General features: G+C 38.3%; 1 protein-coding gene across 8 annotated transcripts in view; it reads right to left on the bottom strand.

Moving 5' to 3' along the window:
• LOC149841558 (MIP18 family protein (DUF59)) overlaps nucleotides 1-25,569 on the bottom strand; it is a 101,548-nt gene that overhangs the window by 6,821 nt on the left and 69,158 nt on the right. The window contains exon 5 of one of the 8 annotated variants that reach the window (XM_089998534.1): nucleotides 24,588-25,075. The exons of 6 other annotated variants lie outside the window; for them this stretch is intronic. In XM_089998534.1, the coding sequence (XP_089854660.1) occupies nucleotides 25,071-25,075 (5 nt within the window). In that variant the 3' untranslated portion in view covers nucleotides 24,588-25,070. Of the gene's footprint in view, nucleotides 1-24,587; nucleotides 25,076-25,569 lie in introns of those variants that run through there. One more of the 8 variants, XM_089998530.1, reaches the window with a different exon arrangement.

The following is a 25,569-nucleotide window of genomic DNA, read 5'->3' as shown; positions in this document are numbered from 1 at the left end:
TTATTTTTTTCAAAAATTCTGACATTCCTAACAAGTTAATTCCAACACTTGATATTCTTACGCTTTAGATTTTCTCCTCTTGAGTTGATCTAAGATAATGACACTAGACTTCATCAAAAAATTTCTCCTCTAATTCTACCTTGGTTTCAAGTGACTAGCTATAGAAACATGAGATTAGGTCTCAAGGCATTTCTTGTTAAGTCTAATGATCTCCACTAAGGCTTGAACTCTTAAGGACTAGAGCTTGATAAAAATGCATTCAAGTGTACCTCTTGCCCTTGGGTGAATTCCCTGGAGTCTTTGTCGTTAGCTCGAGACTTTATTTCTCACTTTTGTCATCCTTTGACCTAAGGTCTGGCAACCATGTGTCTAATGACTTTTCGGTCTAAGAGAGATGCTCCTAGCTATCCAATCTCTGCCTCCAAAGGCCATATTATCGGAGTCTGTCACCTTATCATAGGTCTAGAGGTAAGTATTAACTTTTTCTTAGTTCTCATTCATTTTTTTTTATTTCATTCCAACCTCTGCCCTAGAAACAATCGTATGATCAGAGCTTACCACCACGCCATATATCTAGAGGTAAGTATTGGCTTCTTTTTATTTTTTCTTTTTTTTCCTTTTCTTTCTTTTTTTTTCTACTTTTTTCATCGAAATAAAAGAATAGGCTCCTCAAGACACCAACTTATGAAGTTGATTAGCATTGAAGGTATCCAACACCCAACCTCTTTCCTGAAGAGTTGGTTAACTAGGTGGGTTCTAGAGGCTTTACATTCGTGCATTGATAATAATCTCATGCCCCTATAATTCTTCCTCGTAGGCTTATGGATTAGAATCATCATATTAAAGTACCTTAGTCTCATTGTATCACTTCCTCATCTTTTTTCAAGACTTGAATGTCTTATCTAGTAGACTCTCAAGTGTAGGGACATACTTAAGAAAATGATCATTTTAAAGAGAGGTTGATTTGTTTTGAGAGAGATCCCTGACCTTTAATAATCTTTTAATGCCATTGGTGTAAGTTTTATGAAATATATTTTTAAAACAATATTTTCAATAAAAACAGTGTAAAAGTCAGACACTAAATTCTAAAAACTGACTTGCACGAGTGGTGAAGTCTGGGTCGATCTCAGGGAATGGAAAAATACTTTGTATTCTACAGAAAAGTTAAACTACTCTTTATTGCCTTGAAAATAAAAATAATTAATTAATTAACTAAGAGTGCGGCCCCATACGGAGGGCTCAAACAAATAATAAATAAAGTGCCTTATTACAAACCCAGATTAATTGAATTGAAATGAAATAAAACAAAAGCCTTAGCTAAAAAAATAAGGAAAAGTCTTCAGTGCTTGAGCTTCTTGTCTCTTCCTTGCATTGGGTTTTCTTTTAGTCTTTTTGGGATTGTTTCTACTTTCTGAGGGTGCCCTGAGGGGCCTGAAGGGACCTTTTTGGAACCTCAGAGGGCTCTTTTGGAGTAATTTTGAGGGCTCACCGCACGTCTAAACGCTTCCCTACAAAAAAAAACATGAAACAAGCAGAACCACAAAAAGAACAATACTAAAATCTAATAATTAAATCATGCAAAATCAAGAAACTAACTCAACATGTAACAAACTTGAACAACCTAAACACTAAATGACAGAATAGCAAAGCAAACTAACAAACAAGAAACTAATCAATGTAACAAACTAAATCACTAAATTATGAAACTAACAAACTAACTACAAATTAATTGAAACCAACTAGGCAGCTATTAAACAAACTACTTATAAAGAAACAAGAAAAACATGAACTAACTTAATCTATCTAAGTATGAACAAAACAAAAGTAAATTAGTAATTCTAATTCCAGAAAATCATGAATCTAACTTTAATTCATTCAGCAATTCTAATTAAATCTACATATTAGTCAGCAAGTTACGTAACTTCTACGTGACTACCTTGAAAACATGTTGATGCAAAACTAACTTAAGAAAAAAATTTGAAGCAAACTAGACTAGAATTGAGATAAACAAATACCCACAACTGAATGCATTAGACACTAAACAGAGGGCTTGTAGATTAGAATCTAGAAAATCTGCCAAAACAAACCAAAATGCATCTCTATAAATTCACGCTGAAAGTAATTACACGATGCAAGGCTGAACACTCTATATCATTAAACTAATGAACAAAATATGCATATAAATAAACAAAATTTCAGAACCAACAAGCTACATGCATATGCTAAATCTAACAGCCTATACGCGAAACAAACGAGTCATTAGATGCAGCCACTTGGTCAAAACGCTCAGGACCAGATTTAACGGCATCAATCACGTTGAATGCATGATTGATGATGCTGGTAAGTGTGGGCCCAGATCTGCGCCTTTTGAGACGACACAGTGCCGATCACGCACACTAGTTTTCTAACATCTCCAAAGATCGGATCAGACTAACATGATACTGGCATTGGATGCAGCCACATATAAATAAACAAAATTTCAGAACCAACAAGCTACATGCATATGCTAAATCTAACAGCCTGCACGTGAAACAAATGAGTCATTGGATGCAGCCACTTGGTCAAAACGCTCAGAACCAGATTTAACGGCATCAATCATGTTGAATGCGTGATTATGATCATGCAAAATTTTTCCTTTTCCTTTTTCTCTCTTTCCTTTTTCCTTTCTGCCCTTTTTCCCTTTTTGAAGGAGAAAAAGAAAAGAAAGAAGAGAGAAGAAAAAGAAAGAAAGAAAAGAAACTCTTTTCCAAGGTCTCACTTGACTTTTATTTTAAAAGGATTTTGAAAATTTACTCGCCTCTATTTTTGAAAATTTATGGGAAAAATAGGGAGACGGGATTCACTCATCGGTACGAGGTTCAATCGTTCCTAGCGCCTTTACCAGGGGTAATTGAACCAAGGATCGAATTTATGTCTTTTGCTTTGCCTAAATTTGTCTAAGCGCTTATTTTGAAATCCTAAAATGCACAAAGAATCATGCTTGTGCAATGAAAATCCAAAGATGTATGCTTTTGAGCAAGTATTTCAGAAATTTTAGGATTTTTTTCTAAGTGGTTTTGAAATAAGTTTTGAATTTAGGACTGAATTAGAAAAAAATCGATTTTGAGACTCAGAGTCAATTTCAAAACTTGATTTTGAGAGAATAAAAGATGAATTTTGAATTTATAAATAAAAGTTGAAAATGATTTTAGAAATGGAAAATACTTTTGAAAAATTTATCTCAGAAATCACTTGGAATTTGAAAAATAATTTGAAAAATAATTTAAAAAATAATTTGAAATGCAATTCTATCCTAAATGATGAATGCTTTGAAAGAATTTAAAGATTAAAATTTAAAAATCATATTTTATTCTTTAATAGAATTGACATAAGATTAGAATTATAATACATTCATGACTATGGTCACAAATATATTATAATACAATCTATATTCAAACTCTAATAAAGAATAAAATAAATTTTTTGTGTTTTTATAGGATTTGAAATGAAATTAACCTTCAATATATCCTGACTATGGCCATGAATATATTTTAAGCTAATCCACATATCAAATTCTGATAAAGGAAGAAAATTTTAGAGAAATATGATGATTTTAAAAAGAGACATAAGTGAAGGTCTAATGTTATTCCATAAAAGATAAAAACACAAAGTATTTGTTCACATTTTGACTATGGCCATAAATGTGAATCATTTACTTAGAATTATTTACATCTTATTAGAAAGGTGCATGTGTCATTCGTGTTTCACCATTCCTGAATTTTTGAAATAAAAATAAAAATGAAATGAAACAGGTAATTATGAGATTTACATGCTCATACATTCTATTCTAAACTGGAAAGTAAAGAGTTCTCATTAATATCTAATTATTACAAATTTTAAATTGAAATTGAAATTACAAAATTTCTAATTTAAGAAGGAAGTAGCATTTTCCATATATTTCCTGCAAAAACTAAGTTAGCACAAGGTAAAAGATACATATAGAAAGAAATGTCATATTGAATTTAGGATGTGAATGATGGAATGTTCATGCATCTATCTTATGCTAATGAAAAATTCAATGCATCATGTTTGATGAGAAAATGTATGTTGAAATATGTTTAATGCATTAAGCTAAATGATGAAATGGATATTAGATGCATATGTCATATCCTAAACTAATAAAGAAATCAATTCTAAGATGTATATATAGTGCACTACCCTAATGAGGAGACACATGTCGTAATGCATATGGTGGAATGCACATGGCAATGGATATCATGAAGTAGGAATGTGCATTTTAGAATGCATATGTAATGTGATGCATGCATATATTCAATGATAACATGCACATGAACATGCATAGGCAAGGTCGATATTAATGGGAAATGTAATGTGAAAATATAGGTGCAACAGTATGTGAGGCATAGGGTATTGTGGTAGGTGCAGGTGATGATAAGGTGGTATATGCAACACATTGGCATAGTTGTTGTAGATGGTGGACAGCAGGGAGTGGTGTGTTGCAAGTGGGGAAGATGAATTGCTGAAGCATGTTGTGGATGCAACTTACAACAAGTGTAGCAAGTGGTGGTGTTGTAACAGTGCAGTGGGTGTACGAGTGTAGTGTAAGTGGAAGAACTTATGCAAATGATGCTTGCTGTAGTAGGTGCAAAAGCAAGTGACGGGGAGGGAAAGTGGAAGGTAGAGTGCATCAGGTAGCAGGGCGTTGCAAATAAGTATTGTTGTAATTGCAGCAATGAGAGGCTGGAAGTGAGTGAGAAGTAAGGAAACCACAATATGTGGATGTAGTGTTGGGTTGTGAAGGGGGTAATAGTGGGTGCAGTGCTATGAAGGTGTGCACATGTGGAGCTAGTGAAAATGTGTAATGGAGATGTGGAAACATAGTAAGAAGTATTGTTCTAGATGTTGCCAATGGTGGGTAGCAAGTGAAGGAAACTGTAGGTGCTGTAGGTATGTGGGGATAAGGTGCTGCCAATGTGATGTATAAATGCAATGGAGATTGAGTGTGGAGGTACAACAAGGTGATATGCGGAAATGTGTTGTGAAGCTGAAAGTGGTGTGTAAAAGTTTTCATTGTAAGGTTTACGCAGTAGGGGATGATGAGGCAGCTGGGGAAGAGTGTTGTGAGTGACTGCATATGTTGCAGTGAAATGGGAATATAAAATGCATTAGGTGGGGTGTACAGAAAGTGAAAATTCAGCAAGATGAGAGTGCTAACTGTAACGACCCCAATCCATACCCTTTAAAAATACGGAATATTTTTTTTTCTAAGAGTCGCGGAAACCTTCCCAGAGATCTGGGGTCCTCACAATTCCACTTTCCATTGGATAGCCCATCCACCACAAACGAAGTTGCAATTATCATCCATATCAACCAACTAAAACTCTTTTATTAATGAGTAAGAAAATTTCAAAGACAAGGTTTTCTTCAACTGAAAGTAAAGTAACAATTGCAGAATTTAAAAGAACTGAATGACAAAAGAAAGAGCCATTATGTCCTCCACTGAAGCTGACAAGCCCAAGTATAACTCATCCATCCCCAGATGCATGTCCAACTTCCCTGTTCACCATTTCCTGTGAAAAACCAACAAAGTAGGGTGTCAGAACCGAAATTCTGAGCACAACTACTTCTAAAGAAAACAGGTGAGAGAAAGAACATGGATAAGATTTCATGCAGTAATTGGAGTGAGTGTAGATATAAAATTTGCAACATTTAAATATCTATAACTACCAATAATTGCATATACTCACCAGTCAAGAACAGTAAACAGTGTCATATATCAATATCTAAATGATCAAACCTTTCAACATGATTTCACCAAGTAATTTATATGCTACCACCAAATGATATCATGATATCAAGAATGATTCAAACATGCATGATCTAATGCATAACAAAAAAATGCATGATGATGTGTAATGCATGATTTCTTCTGTTATCTTTCATTTAAGTTTCATCTTTCCATATGCATGCCCTATTAAATGCACACATCTTTAAGTTCATCTTTTTAATTACCGTGGCCCGCGGATAAACCAAACGGGTACAAACCCCGAGGTCAAGTAGGTTCACAGGGTAGCTTAACACACAATTTGTATTTTATTACTGGGTTCCAACTTAACCCTCGACCGATATCAGGAAACAACACCATCCATCGGAACATTAGACCTCCACATCTAATGTCGGGGACACAAGGGACACCTCACGCCCACAAGTGCCACTTCCTTGGTACCATAAACTCACAGCTGTGACTAACACACCACTCCCGGGTAAAGTGGCGGGTTCTCCCTAAAACCGTGTCCAGGAGAGGAACCTCAATATCGGGTTCAGGGGCAACAACGCACACGGAGTTTTTGTATCCTCACAGTCTCCCCAATACCAGATATCCAAGATTCTCATACTCCAGATGAAATATCCCAGAATGTAAATTACACTATTCTTATTCATTATATTTTTATTTAATTCCATTCTTTAAGTTTGCAACACAATATGCAAAAGTAAAGTGAAAAATCCGCATCCTCCCTTGCGGGGACCCATTCGGGACTCCAGCCCGTATCCACCACTAGAACAGTGTAGTAATGTGCCAAGTGATGCATTTAGAAACATATGTGAAAGAAACCAAACCCACGACTCTCCAGGCCGATGATGGGCCAATAGGCCATCGACGCATCACATCACAAAACCCAAAACAGTGTTTCCTTTATAACACTAAGCCAAAGTGCCAAACAGCATACATATTCATGCAAATATAAATTCAAACATATGCATGTCATAATTCATTCATATGCATTTTCAATATGTGTGTGTTACCTACATCACATATGGGTCTTAACCAATCCATGGTTTCTTTAAGTGTGTGTGTGTACATGTACCATTTCACATATAAATCAAGTGTACATGTTCAAGAAGAATTATTAATAACTGAATCATGCTCACACCCATGAGTACCATAATCATAACAGTCAAATGAAAACATAAACCTCCACGACAAGTGTTTCCATGCAATCCAGTACCCAAGCTTTGAAATAACACATGGACATAAAACAACAACATTCACAAGCACGGTTTCCAAGATTCATGCACAAGGATTCACATATTTATACCAAATGTACGTTGTCATTCCTTAATTAATTTTATTATATCATGTGAACACCCATGCATGTAAATTCCAGCAATAAAGCACTAGTTTCATGATTGCTCATGCCCATGAAAACAACTAGACAACGATATCCAATCAAGCATATCAAATCAAGTTTAAGCCTACGAGCATTTTCATTCACCTGTATGATTAGCTAGTATTCTGGAAACTTAAAGTGCTAAGCTAAGCTTCCATATGAGCTACCCTATACATGAACAAGGATTCCATCGACCTGTCATTTGTCCACAAGCATGGACAGTTAAGGATATGGCATTAACCATATTTTCCTTTGTAAAAAATATAGTCCAGCACCATTCGGCTGGGCTTGGCAGGGTTCCACACAACCCATGATCTTATGCTATCCTTCCACTCACTACTTATAACAGTTACCTATAGTAAATCAAGTTTGAAAAGAACACATACATGCCCCAAGTTTGGTTGCTAAAAGAAAAATTGCAAATCATCTGACACTATTCACCTAATATTGTCACCTGATGATGTAGCCATACTAACATTTTCAACCCACACACACACACACATACCTATATATATATCTTAAAGAATGATACATGACAGGCCATATGTCCTGATAAAACCGAATCATCCTCTTTCTGCTATTTATAATACAATAGCTAATAAAGGAAACGCAGAAGACACTCACTAGCATACAAGTAAATTTTTACTTAAACAATCATAGCTCAGTCACAGAATGAGTTCGGTCTTGAACTCAACCAAAAGAATTTCCTTGTATTCTTGAGCACTCCACAGAAACTGAATACATTCAATGTTTTTAACACTAAAATTTTTCAGTTTATAATTAAGCTTAATCTATATTCACTACTGCTAATGACTATGCTGCAGTACTGTAGGTTTTAACATATATGCCAACAGCCAAAACAAGTCTCAAATATATTCATATTGATTTCCACCAGCTTATTTAGGCATATCAAAAGTGATTATACAACGCAACTCAGGGTTGCGTTAAAGGACTAATGCATTCAGCCAGACTGTGACTTGATAATAGATGATTGGCGGGCTATGTTCTGGATCTAGACATATACCACCTATCTGTCTTTAACACACCAACAAAAACATTTCATAAATAACTTCAAAATAAGCATGTGAGTTCCACTCATGCATATAGTCTCTGGATCAGACTCGAAACCATAAAGTTGCAGTTCATTATATATATACCATCACGATTTCAGATAAGGTCTTACTACTATTCTGGGTTTGGGATTTCACCCAGAACGATAACCCCAAACAAGATTTAACATGTATCATGGCTAAATTCCAAAACAAGAAAACCCAAATCGGCTGAATTAGGGTTTTCGTCAAACATCCCCAAATCCCTCCTTCGTAACAGCCGAAACCCCAAATCAAAGATTTTGGGGTTTCCCTTGTGGGATTTACCAAAACTTTTCCCCAAAAATTTGAAAAACGAGAACCCCACATTAGGAAGATCCGAAACCCCCAAATCACATAGTTGGGGTTTTAGGTTTAGGGTGGATATAAACCCCACATCCTACCCTCGAACCCCACATGGAATCGAACCCATGTTCGATTCCTCGCCCGATTCCAAGGAGCACCGTACCTCGAGAAGACTTTTCCGGCGATCTTTCCGGCGATCGGAGGCTGGAAACGCGAAGACACGATCGGCTGGGGTTGCTCCTTGCTGCTGCCGTGACAGGGAGCTCGCTGGTGGTCGGCGATGGCTGTCGCAGCTTTCCGGCGACCTCCTATCCTCCGGCGTGTGCGCACCGAGCGAGCGAGAGAGACGGGGAGAGATGGGGAAGAGAGAGAGCCCGAGTGGAGAGGGCATAACCCTCTCTTCACTCCCCTTTTATCGGCCCCAGGCCCCCTCCTTCCTTGCCGAGATGGGAGGGGGAGGTCGGTTACGCCCTGCGTAACCCCCCTTCCCCCCTTTCCCCCTTTCCTTATCTGTATTCAGCTTCTTGAAACAAGAATTGTGCGGCACGATTCTGTTTCAAGCTTTCCTTTAAAAGCTAGACTCGGGTCCGGGTCCGAGCCTGTGACCCGCGATGCTGGGTCCATTTTTAAAATGGACCCGACTCGTCAATAATAACGGATGCTTAGTTGGATCCGGGTGGATCCAACTGTGGGTCCGACCCCCTTGTTCCAAAATTTTCTTATAATTAATATTAATTATTTATTAAATTTTGAATTTAACATTATACATATAATTTAACCCCCATCAATATGGATCCGCAAGTTGGATCCAAGTGGATCCAACTGTGGATCCTCGAATTCGCTCAATATATATATATGTATATTCCTATTTTATTACTAATATTAATATTATTTTAGTATAACGCAAACATTTAAGCGTAAATACCCCTTTATGGGTCCTAGATCCGAAATATGGATCTAGGCCCAATTTGAATTAATTTGAAATATTTTCTAATAAAAATCTCGGGTTTTACACTAACAGTGATGGGTGATTTAGCACATATAGTAAGTGTTGTGTGAATATAGTGATGCAATAGGTGGGGTGTGCACATAGTGCGTGTGCACACTGTGGGAGATGCTACAGGAAGTGTTGCTGCAAAATGGGGCTACAGGTATAGTGTTGGAGGTGAGATGATAAATCACAAACAGTAACAACACACAAATTTGCAGTATTATCAACAAAGTTGCATTCTGCCTTTATAAGCTCACTGAATTGCTAGATTTACAATAAGATGTGTTGCCACTTTTGCCATGGAATTGTTCACGTGTGAAACATCAGCATGGGTCTGCAACTGTCATTGCAGAAGAATTGACCAATATCTCGGTTTCAAACTCCTCAAACAACCTCTCGTAAATGTTGCTTGAATTAATCAGGTGTGTTAAACACCTTTATCAGATGATTTTCTTGCTCTTCACACCACCAAAGTTCTAAAAAAAAAATCAATCCCATAGACCATCATCATTTTCCAATCCAAACTCTAGCCCTTTGATGTCCATCCTGCCAACATTCATTACAGCTCCAAAACCAATTAACTTTGGCATGAACTGCTAATGCTCACTGTGTAGTGATACTTTAGCGTGTACAGTAATGAGTTAAAGTAACAGATTCTGCTTTGGAGCATCGGTAAAATTTGCATACAAACATATATGTGCCAGACTGATCCAATGAGAAATGGTGCGTAAATTTGACATTGCAACAGAAATTATGCACAAATACACCGGATTCAGAATAACGATGCCTATGATTAGCTAAGAGGCTAAAATAAATAAAACAAACCGTTAATGAATAGCAGATAAAGAAATGAGCAGGATACAGAGTAATCGATGAATACCATAAAAATCATATGAAATGTGATGTGAAAATGCTATGAAAATGGATGAAAATAATGTAAGGAAATTATACAAAACTTGCAGGATGCAGAAATATGAGGATCGATGACACAAGTGGATCGGATAAACAAAGAGGATAGGTTAAACTTTGATGAAACAAAAATATGAAACGCCAAAACACAAAAGACTGAATGCTACTGAACATCAAAATCCAACCCAGGGGATATGCGGACACTGTGAAACGTGAACCTGGGATATAATGAAGACGATATAGGAAATGGGTATTGAAACCAAAACATCTAATGGAATGAGGACACGATAGTGATCTCGAATATATAGAACAACAAAACTAAAATCAAAGAAAACGAAAATAGGGAGAACGAAACTTAAATCACAGAAAACACTGACTATGTGCAGAGTGAACTCGATGCAAATAACCTAGATTTGCTGAAAACAGAATGAATTCAGTCCAGATTTAACACTCAGATGAGTATAGTCTCATGCTGATTCTTAACAGGGCTTTGAAATTGACCAGCTATGCAAGGTTGATTTAACGGCTCAAGGGTTTTGGGTATCTACTTGGTGAAACCCATTTGTGATCACACATAGGGGTAACAGGGATCAACATTCAATCCGATGAAGGCAAATATGTGATGCATAAACAATGCTACAAACCACATCGATACGGTGGAATTAGAGTTGATAATGAGGCCTAGAGAATGAGTAATGTTAACAGATGCTACAACGTGATGCAAGTAAGGACCTATAGATGAAATGCACTATTGATTCTAAAGATGATGAAAAACTATTGCTATTGGAATATACAATAGTATGATCAATAGCATAAATGGGTACTTGAAATAAGAAAATCCGAAAATAAGTTAGAAAAAGAAGAAAAGACATGGGAATACATGTATTCCATTGCTATTGCACTTGTATGAATTGACGTTGCTATAAGCAACTCAATATCACGGGAAGTGCTTTAACGGGACGATGAACCAAAAACTCAAAGAAAAATCTGAAATAATAGAGAGAAGAGGGGATACTTACCGTCTTTCTGCTGGAGGGATGGTCCGCCTCTTTCAGCTGGTTGGGGAAGAAGATAAAAAATGAAGAGAGATGAGAGGGAGAAGAAGGAGAAAAAAAAGAAAGAGGAGAAGAGGAGAGAAAAGGAGATCGAGAGGCAATGGTGAAAGGAAAAAGATCGGATGCCAGAAGAGTGGAGGGGTGAAGACGATGATCTGAGAGTTCTCCTTCGGCTCTATTTTATAACGGAATGCCGTTAGAGACATTTTCAATTTGGGTCCTCTAAGTTTTGAAATTTTTTGAAAAGAGGGCTCATTTACAAGTTTTTCTTCAAAAATGGTGTAAAAGCTATTTTTTCTGAAATCTTTTTATGTTTTTGAGAAAAAATCTAAAAACATGAGGGAAATACGAGGGGAAACCCAAGGATTTTAAAAGATGGGATCCAGATGAGGTTTTTGAAATGTTTTTGTAAAATATTCATTTTAAAATTTAAACTTTTGGAAAACTAATTAATTAGCTTCCTATCATTGTTTCAATATTTTGGTATACTTTTCATGAATAGGGACAAGTGAGTCATTTGGTCTTCCTTTCTGCTGAACTTCAGGAATTTTGTAGGGGTCTTATCATCCACATCATCGTATCCCTCTGGCAGAAAGTCGTTCATGGAGTATTCTCTCTAGTCCATGTCCATGTATCTCATTCTCGAGTTTAAGCTTTGGACTATGTCTTCAAGTGATTCAATCTTTCTGTTTGACTCGGATGACATGGTTTGGACTGGACGGGTCAGCTCAGATCTGTGGATTCTCCTCATGAAATACTTGGGACTCTTTCTACTGACTGCACTCTTTGTCCTCTTGTGGCTTTAGAGTATGTCTGGTCCTTTTTCTGGTCTCTCTATGGGATCATGAATTTTCACATTTTGATTTATGGGTTCTTCTGGCTCTCCTTTCAGCTCGTGCTTGTTCTCGTCCCAACTGCTCTCAAATTTCTCTCATTTTTTCTCAATCCTTTCCATGTTTCATCTTGCTTGTGCTAGCACATCCTTTTCTTTGGTCCGATCTTTGAAATGTGAGGTCCTAGGGGTTCGTCTCCTGGCGGACTCACCTGTGCTAGAGTTGTCTGTCTCATAACTCGCGTGAGAAACCTTACGAGACTAATGAGGGTGTTGTTCTTCAGACCAAGCTTTGAAATGTGAGGTCTTAGGGATTTGTCTTTTGGTAGACTCATCTGTGATAGAACTACCTGTCTCGTAACCCACGTAGGAGACTTTACGAGACCGATGAGGGTACTTGCATGAGTTGGACTCAGGAAACATCAGGGTCTTTTCTCTTTTTTGATCATCCATAGACTCATCAAAAATATCTTTGTGGGTTCGTTATTTAGGATCCTCATCGAAAATAATGTTTTGCATCATATGAGGTGGCACGTGGGATTTTATAGAGGTGGTTCCTCTGGAATGAATTAGATTTGGAGTTTGTAGACTTTGGTTCAGGTATTCATTTTACCCCAGACAATTGATTCACACAGGCCCAAACAAGTACTCAAGAGATTTTAAAAATAATGGGCACTGATATACCCAAGCTAACAACTTAAAGGTACTAGTATGAAATATCCACTTTCAATGGTACCACCATTGATATACCCAAGCGAAGGATCCGAAGATCCAAATGATAGGACAATAAATTTTTAACAAATTTGCAATAAAAGGACTCTTTTCCTAAGAGAAGGTGATAAAAAAATGAGAAGTACACAATTATATCACAAAATATTTCAAGCAAACCCTAACTTATTGTAGGTTGTGTTTTTCTTTTTGTTTTTTGTGACAGAAAATCTCCAGCAAGTCTCTAAAATTATGGAAAAACCTAGGTTTAATATTGATACATGAATTTAATGCAAAACAACCTATCGCGAGACAAACTGACTAGCAAAAGATTAAACTATAGATCTAACAAAACAAACCAAAACAATGCAATGCATTTGAGCGGCAAAGACCTACCAGATGGCAGAACCTGCAGACGCGAGGGTCTGTGGATTGCACTGCCTGTCAGTAAACGATAGAGCCTTCAGACGCAAGGGTTTGTGATGTAGAGCATCCAGCGGATCAGAGCCTTGCAGACGAGTTGGATCCTAATCCAACTCTCTAGACCCGATCAGGGCATTATTACTCGAGACGATCCAAACCCATTCAGGACATCTCTGGTCCAATTGGATCCTCAGAGTAACTCGTGCCCATCAATAGTTGCATTTTGCTTTTTCGATTCCATTTTGACAAGTGTGAAATCACATTAGAAATGTTACTTATTTTATTTTATTTTTAATTTTTAGGTGTCAAATTCTACTGATCCGGATAGTTCTAGTGCCATGTAGGATTGTTTTATGGCACTAGAGGGTGTACGGGGTTGACAAGGTAGTTTTCTTTTCTTTTCTTTTTTAAATAATTTTTCCATATTTTTTTTCTTGAGAAAGATTCACATTATAGCAAGTTTGGATCTTGCCCAAGATCCAAACTACCTTGGATCCAAATGGTGTCATTTCAAGTGGACAACCAAGGACTTCACTTAAAGTTCAGTTTGACTTTGAAAGTCTTGTGGCTATTGAAAAGGAATAATGGCCAAAATTCAAACCTTACACATTCATTGGTCAAGTGGGCGGCAGATTTGGAGAAGCCCCTCCATATGCATTGTGAGTGGTGGAATGGGGCGGCAACATTGGAAGCAGCCACCCCCATCGTGACATCTCCTCCTTGAGGTCTTAAGAACCCTAATGGAGGTCGACCAGGGGCTGGTTGGTTGTCAAAAAAAAGTTTTCTGTAAGTTTTTGTAAAGAAGAAAAAAATTATGAAGAAGAGTGGCCATTTGAGGAAGCAGGCCCTTGTGAAGGGTGTTCAGGTGTTGTGGTATTGCCCAGCATGTGAGCAAGGAAGATAACCTTGCTGGTGTTATAGTACATGAGAGAAGGCTAAGTTCGTTAGTTGTGGAGTCGTTGACTGCTGCTGCTCAACGTTCCTTGAATCATCTTGTGATGGCTGCAGTTGATCTCATTGTGTTGGCTGCAATTAGATACATTTCATGCATCTTACTTAATCACTTTTCTGTTATTAGCTGGTTGTGTCAATTTTTCCTACTGAAATCAAAGTGTTTGTGCCTGTGACAAAATCTTGTTTGAAGTTTGCTTATCTATCAAAGAAATTTGGATTTGAGTAATTGCTTCTTGAACTCTTGAGAAATTGTTTATTTATGCATGTTTGGATTGAACCAGTTCTAGCTGGTGTTGGGATTGGACGAAGGGTCGATTAAAATCGGTGAAAATATCATTAGAAGTGTTTCTTCTGCAGGTTAGACTTTTAAACACTCTAATAAAATTCGGATCTAAGAAAATTGCGTTTGAGTATTTCCCTCTTCATTGGCAGTCTGAACTGTCTAACACAATCTCAGTATTCGGACCGTATCTCTCAAGATACACGTTCGATTGGTGCGAACTTGGGCTCGTTGAAAATCCAAGGCATTGAGCTACAACTTTGGTGTTTGAAAATTGGCCAGAATCTGCGTCTGAGAGCAGCTAGTTTTTTTTGCAAGTTTGTGACGTTGGGTCGTGACCCAAGTCCTGTTTGTCTCTGCACTCTAGATTGTCTGACACAGTCGCAAAGTTTGGACCGTAGCTCCCAAGTTAATGGTTTGTTTCATGCGTACTTTGGCTCGTTGGAAAGCCAAGACATCAAGCTTCAACTTTTTGTGTTGAGCGTTTGGCTGAAATCCACGTTAGCAGGGAGCTAAAATTCTTGGTAAAAACCTGACGTTGAGAAGTGAACCTCATTCTGTCCTGACAGTAATTTGCTTGATAGAGGTTAACGTTTTGCGCTGTTCTCCTAAACGACTGAACAGAAAAATCTGAGTCTTAGCTTGTTGGAAAGCTAACATCTGGATCTCCGACTTTTCTGTTAAACAATTTTTTCTGATTTGGCATCGTTGTTAGACAAATATGGCTATCAATCTCTATTGCATGAATGTTAAGAAAAGAAAAAGAATTTTGTTGAACTACCATGTTATACCCTCACGACATTTGGTATTGGTGACAATTCTTTGTCTGTGCTACTTTGTTTGATGAATCACATGACATTTAGAGAAGTTAACATCCTGTTTAAGATCTTTCATGTTCTGAGGTTTTGATAATTTGCTCATTTACTGCTTCATATAGTCTCTTGTTACCTGCATGTTCCAAATCCTGTTCTACATTTCATATATCTTAGAACAGAAAAACACAACAATATAAATCGGGCAATACCCCTCTGATTCCTGCATACTTATATTCGTTGGAAATGCGTGTCTGTCATGCATCTTTCCTGTGTTTACCATTTTTGTCAAAACAGAGGTCTGTTACCTCAAATCGACCTTTTATTGAGTCCTGTTTGGACTCATCAGTCATCATCAACAACTTCCGCACGTGGGGATCCGATTGGATCACGGGTCATGGATCGACTTCATCGTCGACACCGCCATTAGTTTGTGGATGACATTGTCTGTCAGTGGATGATAGAACTTGCATACGTAAGGGTCTGCGGATGACACTGTCTATCAGTAGACTACAGAGCCTACAGACGTGAGGGCCTGTGGATGACATTGTTTGTCAATGGACGACAGATCTTGGAGATGCGAGGGTCTGCAGACAACATTGTCTATCAGTGGATGACAGAGCCTACAAACACGAGGGTCTGCATACGTCATTGTATGTCACTGGATGATAGAGCCTGCAAACATGAGGGTCTGCGGACAATATTGTCTGTGAGCAGACAGTAGAGCCTGCATATGTGAGGGTTTGCGGATGACACTGCTTGTCAGCGGACGATACTGTCTGCCAATAGACGGCAGAACCTACAAAGGTGAGGGTCTGCAGACGATATTACCTGTCAGTGGATGACAAAACCTGCAGATGCGAGGGTCTGCGAACGACACTGCCTATCAGTGGATGACCAAATGTTGCAGATGATGGTCCGTCTGGTAGAACCTGCCAACAAAATATTGCTGGATGACGTATATGCAAACAGACAGGTCTATAAATGGCGGTCATCGAATGGCCAAATGTGGCGAACGACAGTGAGCGAATAACCAAATGTCAGCATATGACAAAACTGGGTTTGCCATATAGACAAAGACAAAAATCTGAAGGACAAAGATTTTGGGCTCGTTATGGCTCAAAATCTCCTCGCAATGCAATTCGAGCTACGAAAAAAAAAGTATGTCTCATCGCGATCGCAAAAAACTATTGATAAATTATTTTGAATTGAGAATGATGGTACTTACTCAGATTTGTGAAAATCATCTTTGAAATTATGGGGCACCATTGGCAAGCTCCAACCGTCCTTTGCCTGATGGGAAGGTAAAGACAAGACAAGTTTCTTGATCTCTATAGCTTAAATTATACCACCGCATATACCAATATGCAAATAAAAATAAAAAACATGTATAAGCACCTAATCCAAAGAATAAATAAAATTAGAATAAACAAATTAGGGATCTGAAAAAATACCTTTTTCATACTTGAGGATTTGTTTTATCGTTCAAGCTTTTTTTTGTCCGTTAGCACTTTTACGTAGGTATGAGTATTTTTCAATAGCATCGGGACAACGTGTCAGAAGGGATGAAGTAAGCTTGATCTTACAGGGCCAACACTTGAGTGTCTAATTTTCAATTTATCAAAGTATAAATTTATCAAGGTATAGGAGTGAACTCTTATTTATAGAGTTCAAAACAAGACATGGATCATCGGATTTTTTGGGTCTAAACCCGATCTTAAATAGATTTAGGTTTATCTTGGATGAAGATAAGACTTATCTAAAAGAGTCGTCTCATTTGAAAACTGGTGAAAGAAGAGTCCTCCTGTCCTAAAAAAACGTAAAAGGCGGTTGGGATCGTATACGGATAACGTTCGATGCAACGAACGACGAAATGTTTATGTTGTCTAGTAGCGGACGATATTTTGCTTTGTCGTCCTGTAACGAATGATAGATATGTTCTCTTGTCCTGTAGTGGACGACAATTCAGTAAGTCATTCAGTAATAGACGATGATCTGTTTTGCCGTCCTGTAGCACATGACGATCCATTCTACCATTCAATGACGGCTGACAATTAAGAGAGTCGTACTCCAACTAGATACATGCTAGTTTCTGCTTTAACACCTGCAAATGATTATTGTGAAATATATTAGCATTTGGGTATCACAAAATTTTAGTATCGGTCGTTAAGCAATCACTTGATAAAAAAGAAAGTAATTATGCAATAAAACTAGAAGGTGGGCTTAAGTTTTCATGCAAGGAGGTTGGCATCGGGGAAATAAGAAACCAGAAGCATTGTTAAAGCCCTAAGGGTCACCAACATTGACTAGTATGCTTTGGTGAGTTGTGGAAACTCTGACGCCGAAAATCGGGGCCGGATCAGGTCAAATGACCTCGTTTATCATCGGAAGATCTTGGTCGTTCATACTATCACCGAGATTGCGATGCATGGTATCCCCAACTGCCTTCCTAAACACTTAACGGCGTTAACGATAAACATTAAAAAAACAAAAAGGTAAAACAAAGACTTTGCCCCTCTCTCTCACCGCCATTTCTCTGGAGAGAGTGGTGTATGTTCGCCCCCGATGATTCACTGAATCCCACGTCTGTGTTCGGGGCTTTGAATGAGCACCACGTATACAAGCACATGGGGCTCGTATTCCCGTGTATGTTGACATAACTTTGCATCGGACTCTGGTGTTGTTGCAAAGACTTAAGTACCCTTTCTTGCTATTCTTCTCATAAAGTGATGGTTTGAGAAAATGACAAAAATGCCCTTCATTCAAAAAAGAAAAAACAAACAGTTCAAAAAAAGGACAAACATGTCCTCCATCCAGAAAGTCGAGGATGATGTTGACTCTTCAAAGTCTTCTTCTTTTTCTGTTCAAAAAAAGGACAAACATGCCTTCTTCTTCTTTCTCCGTAAAACACTGTAAAACCCTCTCTCTCTCTAGAGAAGAAATCAAGGGAAACAAAGAGTTCTTCCTGGAGAAGGCCATGAACATCAACCCTCTCACTCTCTCTCTCCCTTCTCTCTCTACTTCTGTGCACATCCAACAGACGATCCTACATTGCTCCATCGTCATCTTCTTCTTCTTCTTCTTCCTTCTTCGTAAAACACTGTAAAACCCTCTCTCTCTCTAGAGAAGAAATCAAGGGAGGTAAAGGGTTCCTCCTGGAGAAGGCCATGAACACCAACCCTCTCACTCTCTCTCCCTTCTCTCTCTACTTATGTGCCTGATTTAGAGTTTTTGCCCTTACAGGAGGGGGGTCCGGGGGTTCATCCCAGCGTGGGTAGCATCATTCAACTAAATGAGTTGTAGATCCTAATTAAGAGTTTTTACCCTTATAGGAGAGGGGTCTGGGGGCTCCTCCCAACGTGGGTAGCATCATTCAACTTGAAGAGTTATGGAATCTGATTCAAAGTTTTTACCCATACAGAAAAGGGGTGTCTGAGGGCTCCTCCCAGCGTGGGTAGCATCATTCAACTTGATGAGTTGTGGAGTCTGATTCAAAGTTTTTACCCATTCATATTTTAAGGCATTAGATCTCATGTTTGAACATCCACGCATGTGCAGTTTACTTTCATCATGTTCAGTTGCTTTCTAAATTATACTTTGAATTCTGGTGCATTTTAGATTTATCGATTTGTATGTAACCAGAGCTCATTTTAATCTAAATTTTTTACTGAAACTTTATGCATATGTCTTCATGCTCTCCACCAAAACTCAGATCATTCTGAGTTTGTTTAACTCACTTTAAAAATCGAGATTCAAAACCTGTTATTTTGCACCGTCAGGATTTTAGCAGAATCAGGACCAACTTGCGAGAGTGATTTCTCCCTAACCAAAGATGATCTTTCCAATCCGTAAAAAAGGTTGTTTTCTAAATTGAATCTAGTTTGTTCATACCAAATTTCAGTGATTTCTATGGTGTTTTCATACCAGTTTCGGGTCAAAAACCATAACCCTGTCACCCTGTGTCATTTTAACGACTCAAATTTGGTCCATTTTGTTTGAATTTTATTTTCCTAATGGGAGATCTTTTTCAATTCTGTAAAACGGGTTCTCATTGTTTATGTGTCTAGTTCATCTCTGTAAATTTTCAAAAATTTTCATGGTCAATTACTATTTTATTTTGATTAAATACCAGAACCTTATATCCAGATTTTATAAATGTTCTGATTTTGGCCCCCATATCATGACTGTTGTAGCACTTCTTGAACAAATCGTTATTTGATTGACAATATTCTTCAGCAAATTGTTGTTATGATTTTTTTGAGTCTCTAATAAGTCTCTACTATGATTTGTAGTATTTTTGGGTCTCCAACGAGCCTCACAATCGCTATCCGAATCAGGACCAACTTGTCAGGGCCATATCTCCCTAATCAGAGATCGGATTTCAAATCCGTAAAAAGTGATGTCTTTGTTATGAAGTCTAGTTTATTCCTGTAAATTTTCAATAATTTCTATGGTCATTTGATACCGCATTTGGATCTAAAACCAGACCCCTATCAGTCTGCCTTATTTGAGTGACATAGGTTTTTATTTCATTTTGTAAGAGTCATATCTTCCCAATGGAAGATCATTTTTCAAATCCGTAAAAAGGGTTTTCTTCCTCTATGTGTCTAGTTTATATCTGGAAAGTTTTATAACTTTTTATGCTCATTTGATATTTCAAACCTGTTAGAAACTGAGACATGTTATAAAATGTTATAAAACTTAAAAAGTTTGAAACTTCCTCTATGTGTCTCGATTTTTAACAGGTTTGAAATATCAAATGAGCATAAAAAGTTATAAAACTTTTCAGATATAAACTAGACACATAAAGAAAGAAAACTCTTTTTACGGATTTGGAAAATGATCTTCCGTTGGAGAGATATGACTCTTACAAAATGAAATAAAAACCTATGTCATTCAAATAAGGCAGACTGATAGGGGTCTGGTTTTAGATTCAAATGGGGTATCAAATGACCATAGAAATTGCTGAAAATTTATAAGAGTAAACTAGACTTCATAACAAAGACACCACTTTTTACGGATTTGAAATCCGATCTCTGGTTAGGGAGATATGACCCTGACAAGTTGGTCCTGATTCGGATAGCAATTTGTATCACAAATCGCTGTAGTGTTTAGCGAGAAACACTACAAATCGCTATAGCGAGGTCCAACAATACTATAAATCGCTGTGGGTCTCGTTAGAGACCCGAAAACACTATAAATCATAGTTAAAAGATCGAAAAATACTACAAATCGTTGTGGGGCTCGTTGGAGACCCCAAAGCACTATAAATCATAGTTAAAAGACCGGACAACACTATAAATCATTGTGAGACTCGTTGGAGACCCAAAAATACTCCAAATCATAGTAGGGACTCATTAGAGACTCAAAAAAATCATAACAACAATTTGCTGAAGAATATTGTCAATCAAATAACGATTTGTTCAAGAAGTGCTACAACAGTCATGATATGGGGGCCAAAATCAGAACATTTATAAAATCTGGATACAAGGTTCTGGTATTTAATCAAAATAAAATAGTAATTGACCATGAAAAATTCTAAAAATTTACAGGGATGAACTAGACACATAAACGAAGAGAACCCGTTTTACAAAATTGAAAAATGATCTCCCATTAAGAAAATAAAATTCAAACAAAATGGATCAAAATCTGAGCCGTTAAAATGACACAAGGTGACAGGGTTATGGTTTTGGACCCGAAACTGATATGAAAACACCATAGAAATCGCTGAAATTTGGTATGAACAAACTAGATTCAATTTAGAAAACAACCCTTTTTACGGATCGGAAAGATCATCTCTGGTTAGGGAGAAATCACTTTCGCAAGTTGGTCCTGATTCTGCTAAAATCCTGACGGTGCAAAATAACAGGTTTTGAATCTCGATTTTTAAAGTGGATCAAACAAACTCAGAATGATCTGATTTTTAATGGAGAGCATGAAGACATATGCATGAAGTTGCAGTAAAAAATTCAGATTAAAATGAGCTCTGGTTACATACAAATCGATAGATCTAAAATGCACCAGAATTCAAAGTATAATCTAGAAAGCAACTGAACATGATGAAAGCAAACTGCACATGCATGGATGTTCAAAAATGAGATCTAATGCCTTAAAATATGAATGGGTAAAAACTTTGAATCGGACTCCACAACTCTTCAAGTTGAATGATGCTACCCACGCTGGGAGGAGCCCCCAAACCCCCCTCCTGTAAGGGCAAAAACTCTAAATGAGGCTCCAGAACTCATCAAGTTGAACGATGCTACAGTTAGTGTGCAGGTCAGTCGGTGTTTAATGGAGAAATGTTGGATCGTTTGTTGGATGTGCACAGAAGTAGAAAGAGAGGGGAGAGAGAGTGAGATGATGTTTTACCCCTCTCTTGTAAGGGTAAAAGCTCTGAATCAGGATCTACAACTCATTTAGTTGAATGATGATACCCACGCTGGGAGGAGCCCCCAAACCCTCCTCCTGTAAGGGTAAAAACTCTGAATCAGGCTCAAAAAGAGTCAATGTACAGGTCAGTCGGTGCTTGATGGAGCAATGTATGATCTTCTAATGGATGTGCACAGAAGCAGAAATAGAAGGAAGAGAGAGAGTGGGAGGGTTGATGTTCATGGCCTCCTCCAGGGGAGATTTCTTTCTCGGATAATCCTGTAGTGCAGAGACTGGGTCTTAAATAATCATCTTCGGGGCACTTAAGTCTTTACAACCACTCCTTTTCAAGAACCGTCATTTTTTTTTACACCAATGGAGGAGAGGGTACTTAAGTCTTTGCAATCGCATCAAACTCCAACGTTAATTAATGCTGACAAACATGGAGATAGGAGACGCACATGCTTACATACATTGTGCTCTTTGGGACCCCGATCATGAGATGTAGCTAACTGCCCTGTTGGGGGGAACATATAACCTGCTTTGATTTCTCTGCGATCCTAAACATTTTTCTTTTGGTGATTATCCCCAAGATCCACCGTGACCTGATCCTGCTCCCCAACGATACGGTGAGGAGAGGTGGTGGGTGAGGTTAAGGTTTAGGAACCCTTGCTCACCCATCAACCATGGGGAGCCTCCGGCGGGGCTGCCGGCGAATTCCTTCCGGCCGGAAGCTCACCGTGTCCGGCCATGTAAGAGGGGTAAGCAGGGGACGGTGGTGAGGAAAGAGGGAGGCCGGTGCTTGAAACAGTAGGATCGGGCGGCCATCCGGCTGGACTTGGCTGGCGGTAGGGCGCCGATCAAGCGCTGACCGTCGTCGGGCGTAGATGTAGCGACAGTTAGAGGAGGTTGAGGAGAGATGGCGATGGACAGGGGAAAACCGAGCAGTTCGGCTGACTTGTGAGGGCCTCGCTAGCTATTTCTGGCCGGCGGCAGGTTGCCGTCTAGCTTCTGGCCAGCGACGTATTGCTGGTCCATCCGGTTTTGGGAGAAAGTTTGAGGGCTAAGATGGTGGTAGGTGTGAAGGAACAGTTGCGTACCCTCGGGTCATTTGGCACTGTCCGGATGTCATCCAAGCACTGCTCCACCTTGTCCCGGCCAGCGGCAACCCTAAGACAGATGGCGCTGCTACAAAGGATGCTTGATAGGACTGCATCTCCTTGATGAAGGACGCATTGCTATGGTTATCGATGGTCGCCATGGACAGATGCTCCGACGGGTCATGCAGCCGCACGATGTTGCTTGTCAACGGTTGTGCCGCCCGCTGTACATCCAGATAGCCATAAGATCTATGACCGATCATTGCCGCTCCCTGAGTCGAACACTTGGAAAACCTTGAAACCAATAGGATCGTGCATTCGAAGAGTCCGGATCATAGTGACAAAAGTTAAAAAACGGCAAAATCTCCGCAGGCAAAAAACTCGATTTTGAAAATTTTCATAAATCTTGCATTTTTTAGGCAAAATCTCTGGAATAAAACATAAATTAAAAATATAAATAAATTTAATTTTTATAAAAATATAAATAAAACACATTTAAAAATAAAAATCTCAGGAGTTTTCACGATAAATATCTTTTAAAAATATAAATATTATGATATTTGTCACGGTTTGAAAATCTAGTGAGAAATTGCCTTTTTAAACTTTCAAGCAATTTCTCAAGATATTGACAAGATTTTTATAAATCTTGCAATATTGGTCAGAGGTCCGGATGGAGTGCAATATGATTGCACAAATGCTTGTGCATTAAGCACTTGGTCACCCTCCATCAGCCCTTGGGCCTCACAACTAACAGGCCCTGTCCTCAAGATGGAGGGTGATCAGGTGCTTAATGCACAAATATTTGTGCAATCATATTGCCCCTGGTATTTTCACACTTTTATGCAACTATGCTATAAACAATTAAAATGAAAGGAAACACTTAAAATTCATTCATCAACTAACCCTTTACAAACCCACACAGCAAATATTTATAACTAATAGAAATCCTAATTCTATGTGGATCATGAGTAGGTCCAATATCCAAACTGAGCCCAAACAAATTAAAAAAAATGGATGCTAAACCCAGATTCTATCTCATGCACAGGCACGTGTGCACACACACAAACGAATGGATGCAGTCATGTTCAAATGTGATATACGGTCAATAGATCTCCTGGAACCAATAGCGCAATTCATGTGTCATTGCCGATGAGGCTGCACCGTTTAACACCCACGTCTAATTAAGCAGTCTACACTTCGACCAGGACGAGGAATGCATCCTGTGGAAAGATAAACCCCTGGGAGGTGAACAGGGATTTAGTGTAAATATACTAAAAAATGAGGGGGCCTTAATCTCCCGGTTCTTGAATAAAAAAGATTAAAAGTGGTCTCTCCACTTCGCTAACCTTCTCTTCCATATTGAATCGTTTCTCTAGCTAACTCGGATCCTTCCGTTAGATGGACAACAAGTAGCTGGCTAGTGCCCACAAACTGCATGAGCGCACTTGGAATTTGTCTGCAAACGTCTCGCAGACGACAGTTGCTAGCCTGGAAAAGCTTCAGTGTTGGCTCGGGAGGTTCCAAATCGTCGTTTTCGGGTTGCATGAATCTCATCTCAAATTATTCCACTACACGACAAAGGTAGAACGATAAAATGAGAATTGGCTCTTATTATTATTATTATTATTTTAAAGCCTCCTTTTGGTTTATTTTCTAGAAGAGCACAAAAACAGACATGCATCTTTCAAGTCGAAATCTGTGAACAAGCCGAATCCTTTCTGACGTACATACAGAGGAAAAGGGAAAACGGGTAAGGCTGTTTCCGAAAACACCCCCAACTCAGCAACCTTCAAGTTCACTGGACTGGAGACAGTCATCCACAAGTTGGCGAAGGTTGGGATTCTCCAAAGCAGCAGCAACCCTTTCTTTATCGTTCAACTGCTTGTTGACTGCAACAACATTGTACAAAAGTTTTCATGCAAAGGACAGTGGAATTAGTAAGATTCACTAAAAGACAGCAAAACGTGTCCCCGGGTGAGCAGAATTGGATGACGCTGGTGTAGACTACTACTTAAATGTGGTTGGTCCATATTGATACATGACCTCGCTGTTCGGAAGAAAGTTGCTTCTAAAATCATACTGCAGCAATCATGGTTTAACAAAAAGAGGAAACAAAAGAGAAACTTATCAATAGAAATCGACTCATTTTTTATACAATTAAATATCTCAAAAACGAACCCAACTTGTAATAAACGACGGTTTATAAAACAAAGAGAGAGATGAAGCCAATTTTTACAGTTACGATGCATATAAATGTCTATTCTTGCCTTGATTCGGAAACTTTTCACCCTTTATGTTGGCATACAAGGACAGTTTAGTAAATCCACTTCATGTGGTTAAATGAGGTAATAAGACTTAGGCCCTTATTTGTCTATTTATTCAGAAAAATGGGTCTTGGAACATAATTTGTATAAAGCTACTAAAAGTCCCTTAATATTTATCACCTTATTTTCTTAGTGAAAAATTATTGGTGGGTTAAAGGCAAAAAGGAATTTCATAAGCCAGACATTAAGAAAAAGCTAAGGGGCCAAAGGCAATAACAATATATAAGTAGGTAGTAAGTCGATGGGGAG

Source organism: Nuphar pumila, chromosome 3 (assembly GCF_984573655.1).
Source record: "Nuphar pumila chromosome 3, dmNupPumi1.hap1.1, whole genome shotgun sequence".
NCBI lineage: Eukaryota > Viridiplantae > Streptophyta > Magnoliopsida > Nymphaeales > Nymphaeaceae > Nuphar > Nuphar pumila.
Note: the sequence above shows the minus strand (reverse complement) of the source record. Positions and strands in the feature narration are given on the sequence as shown.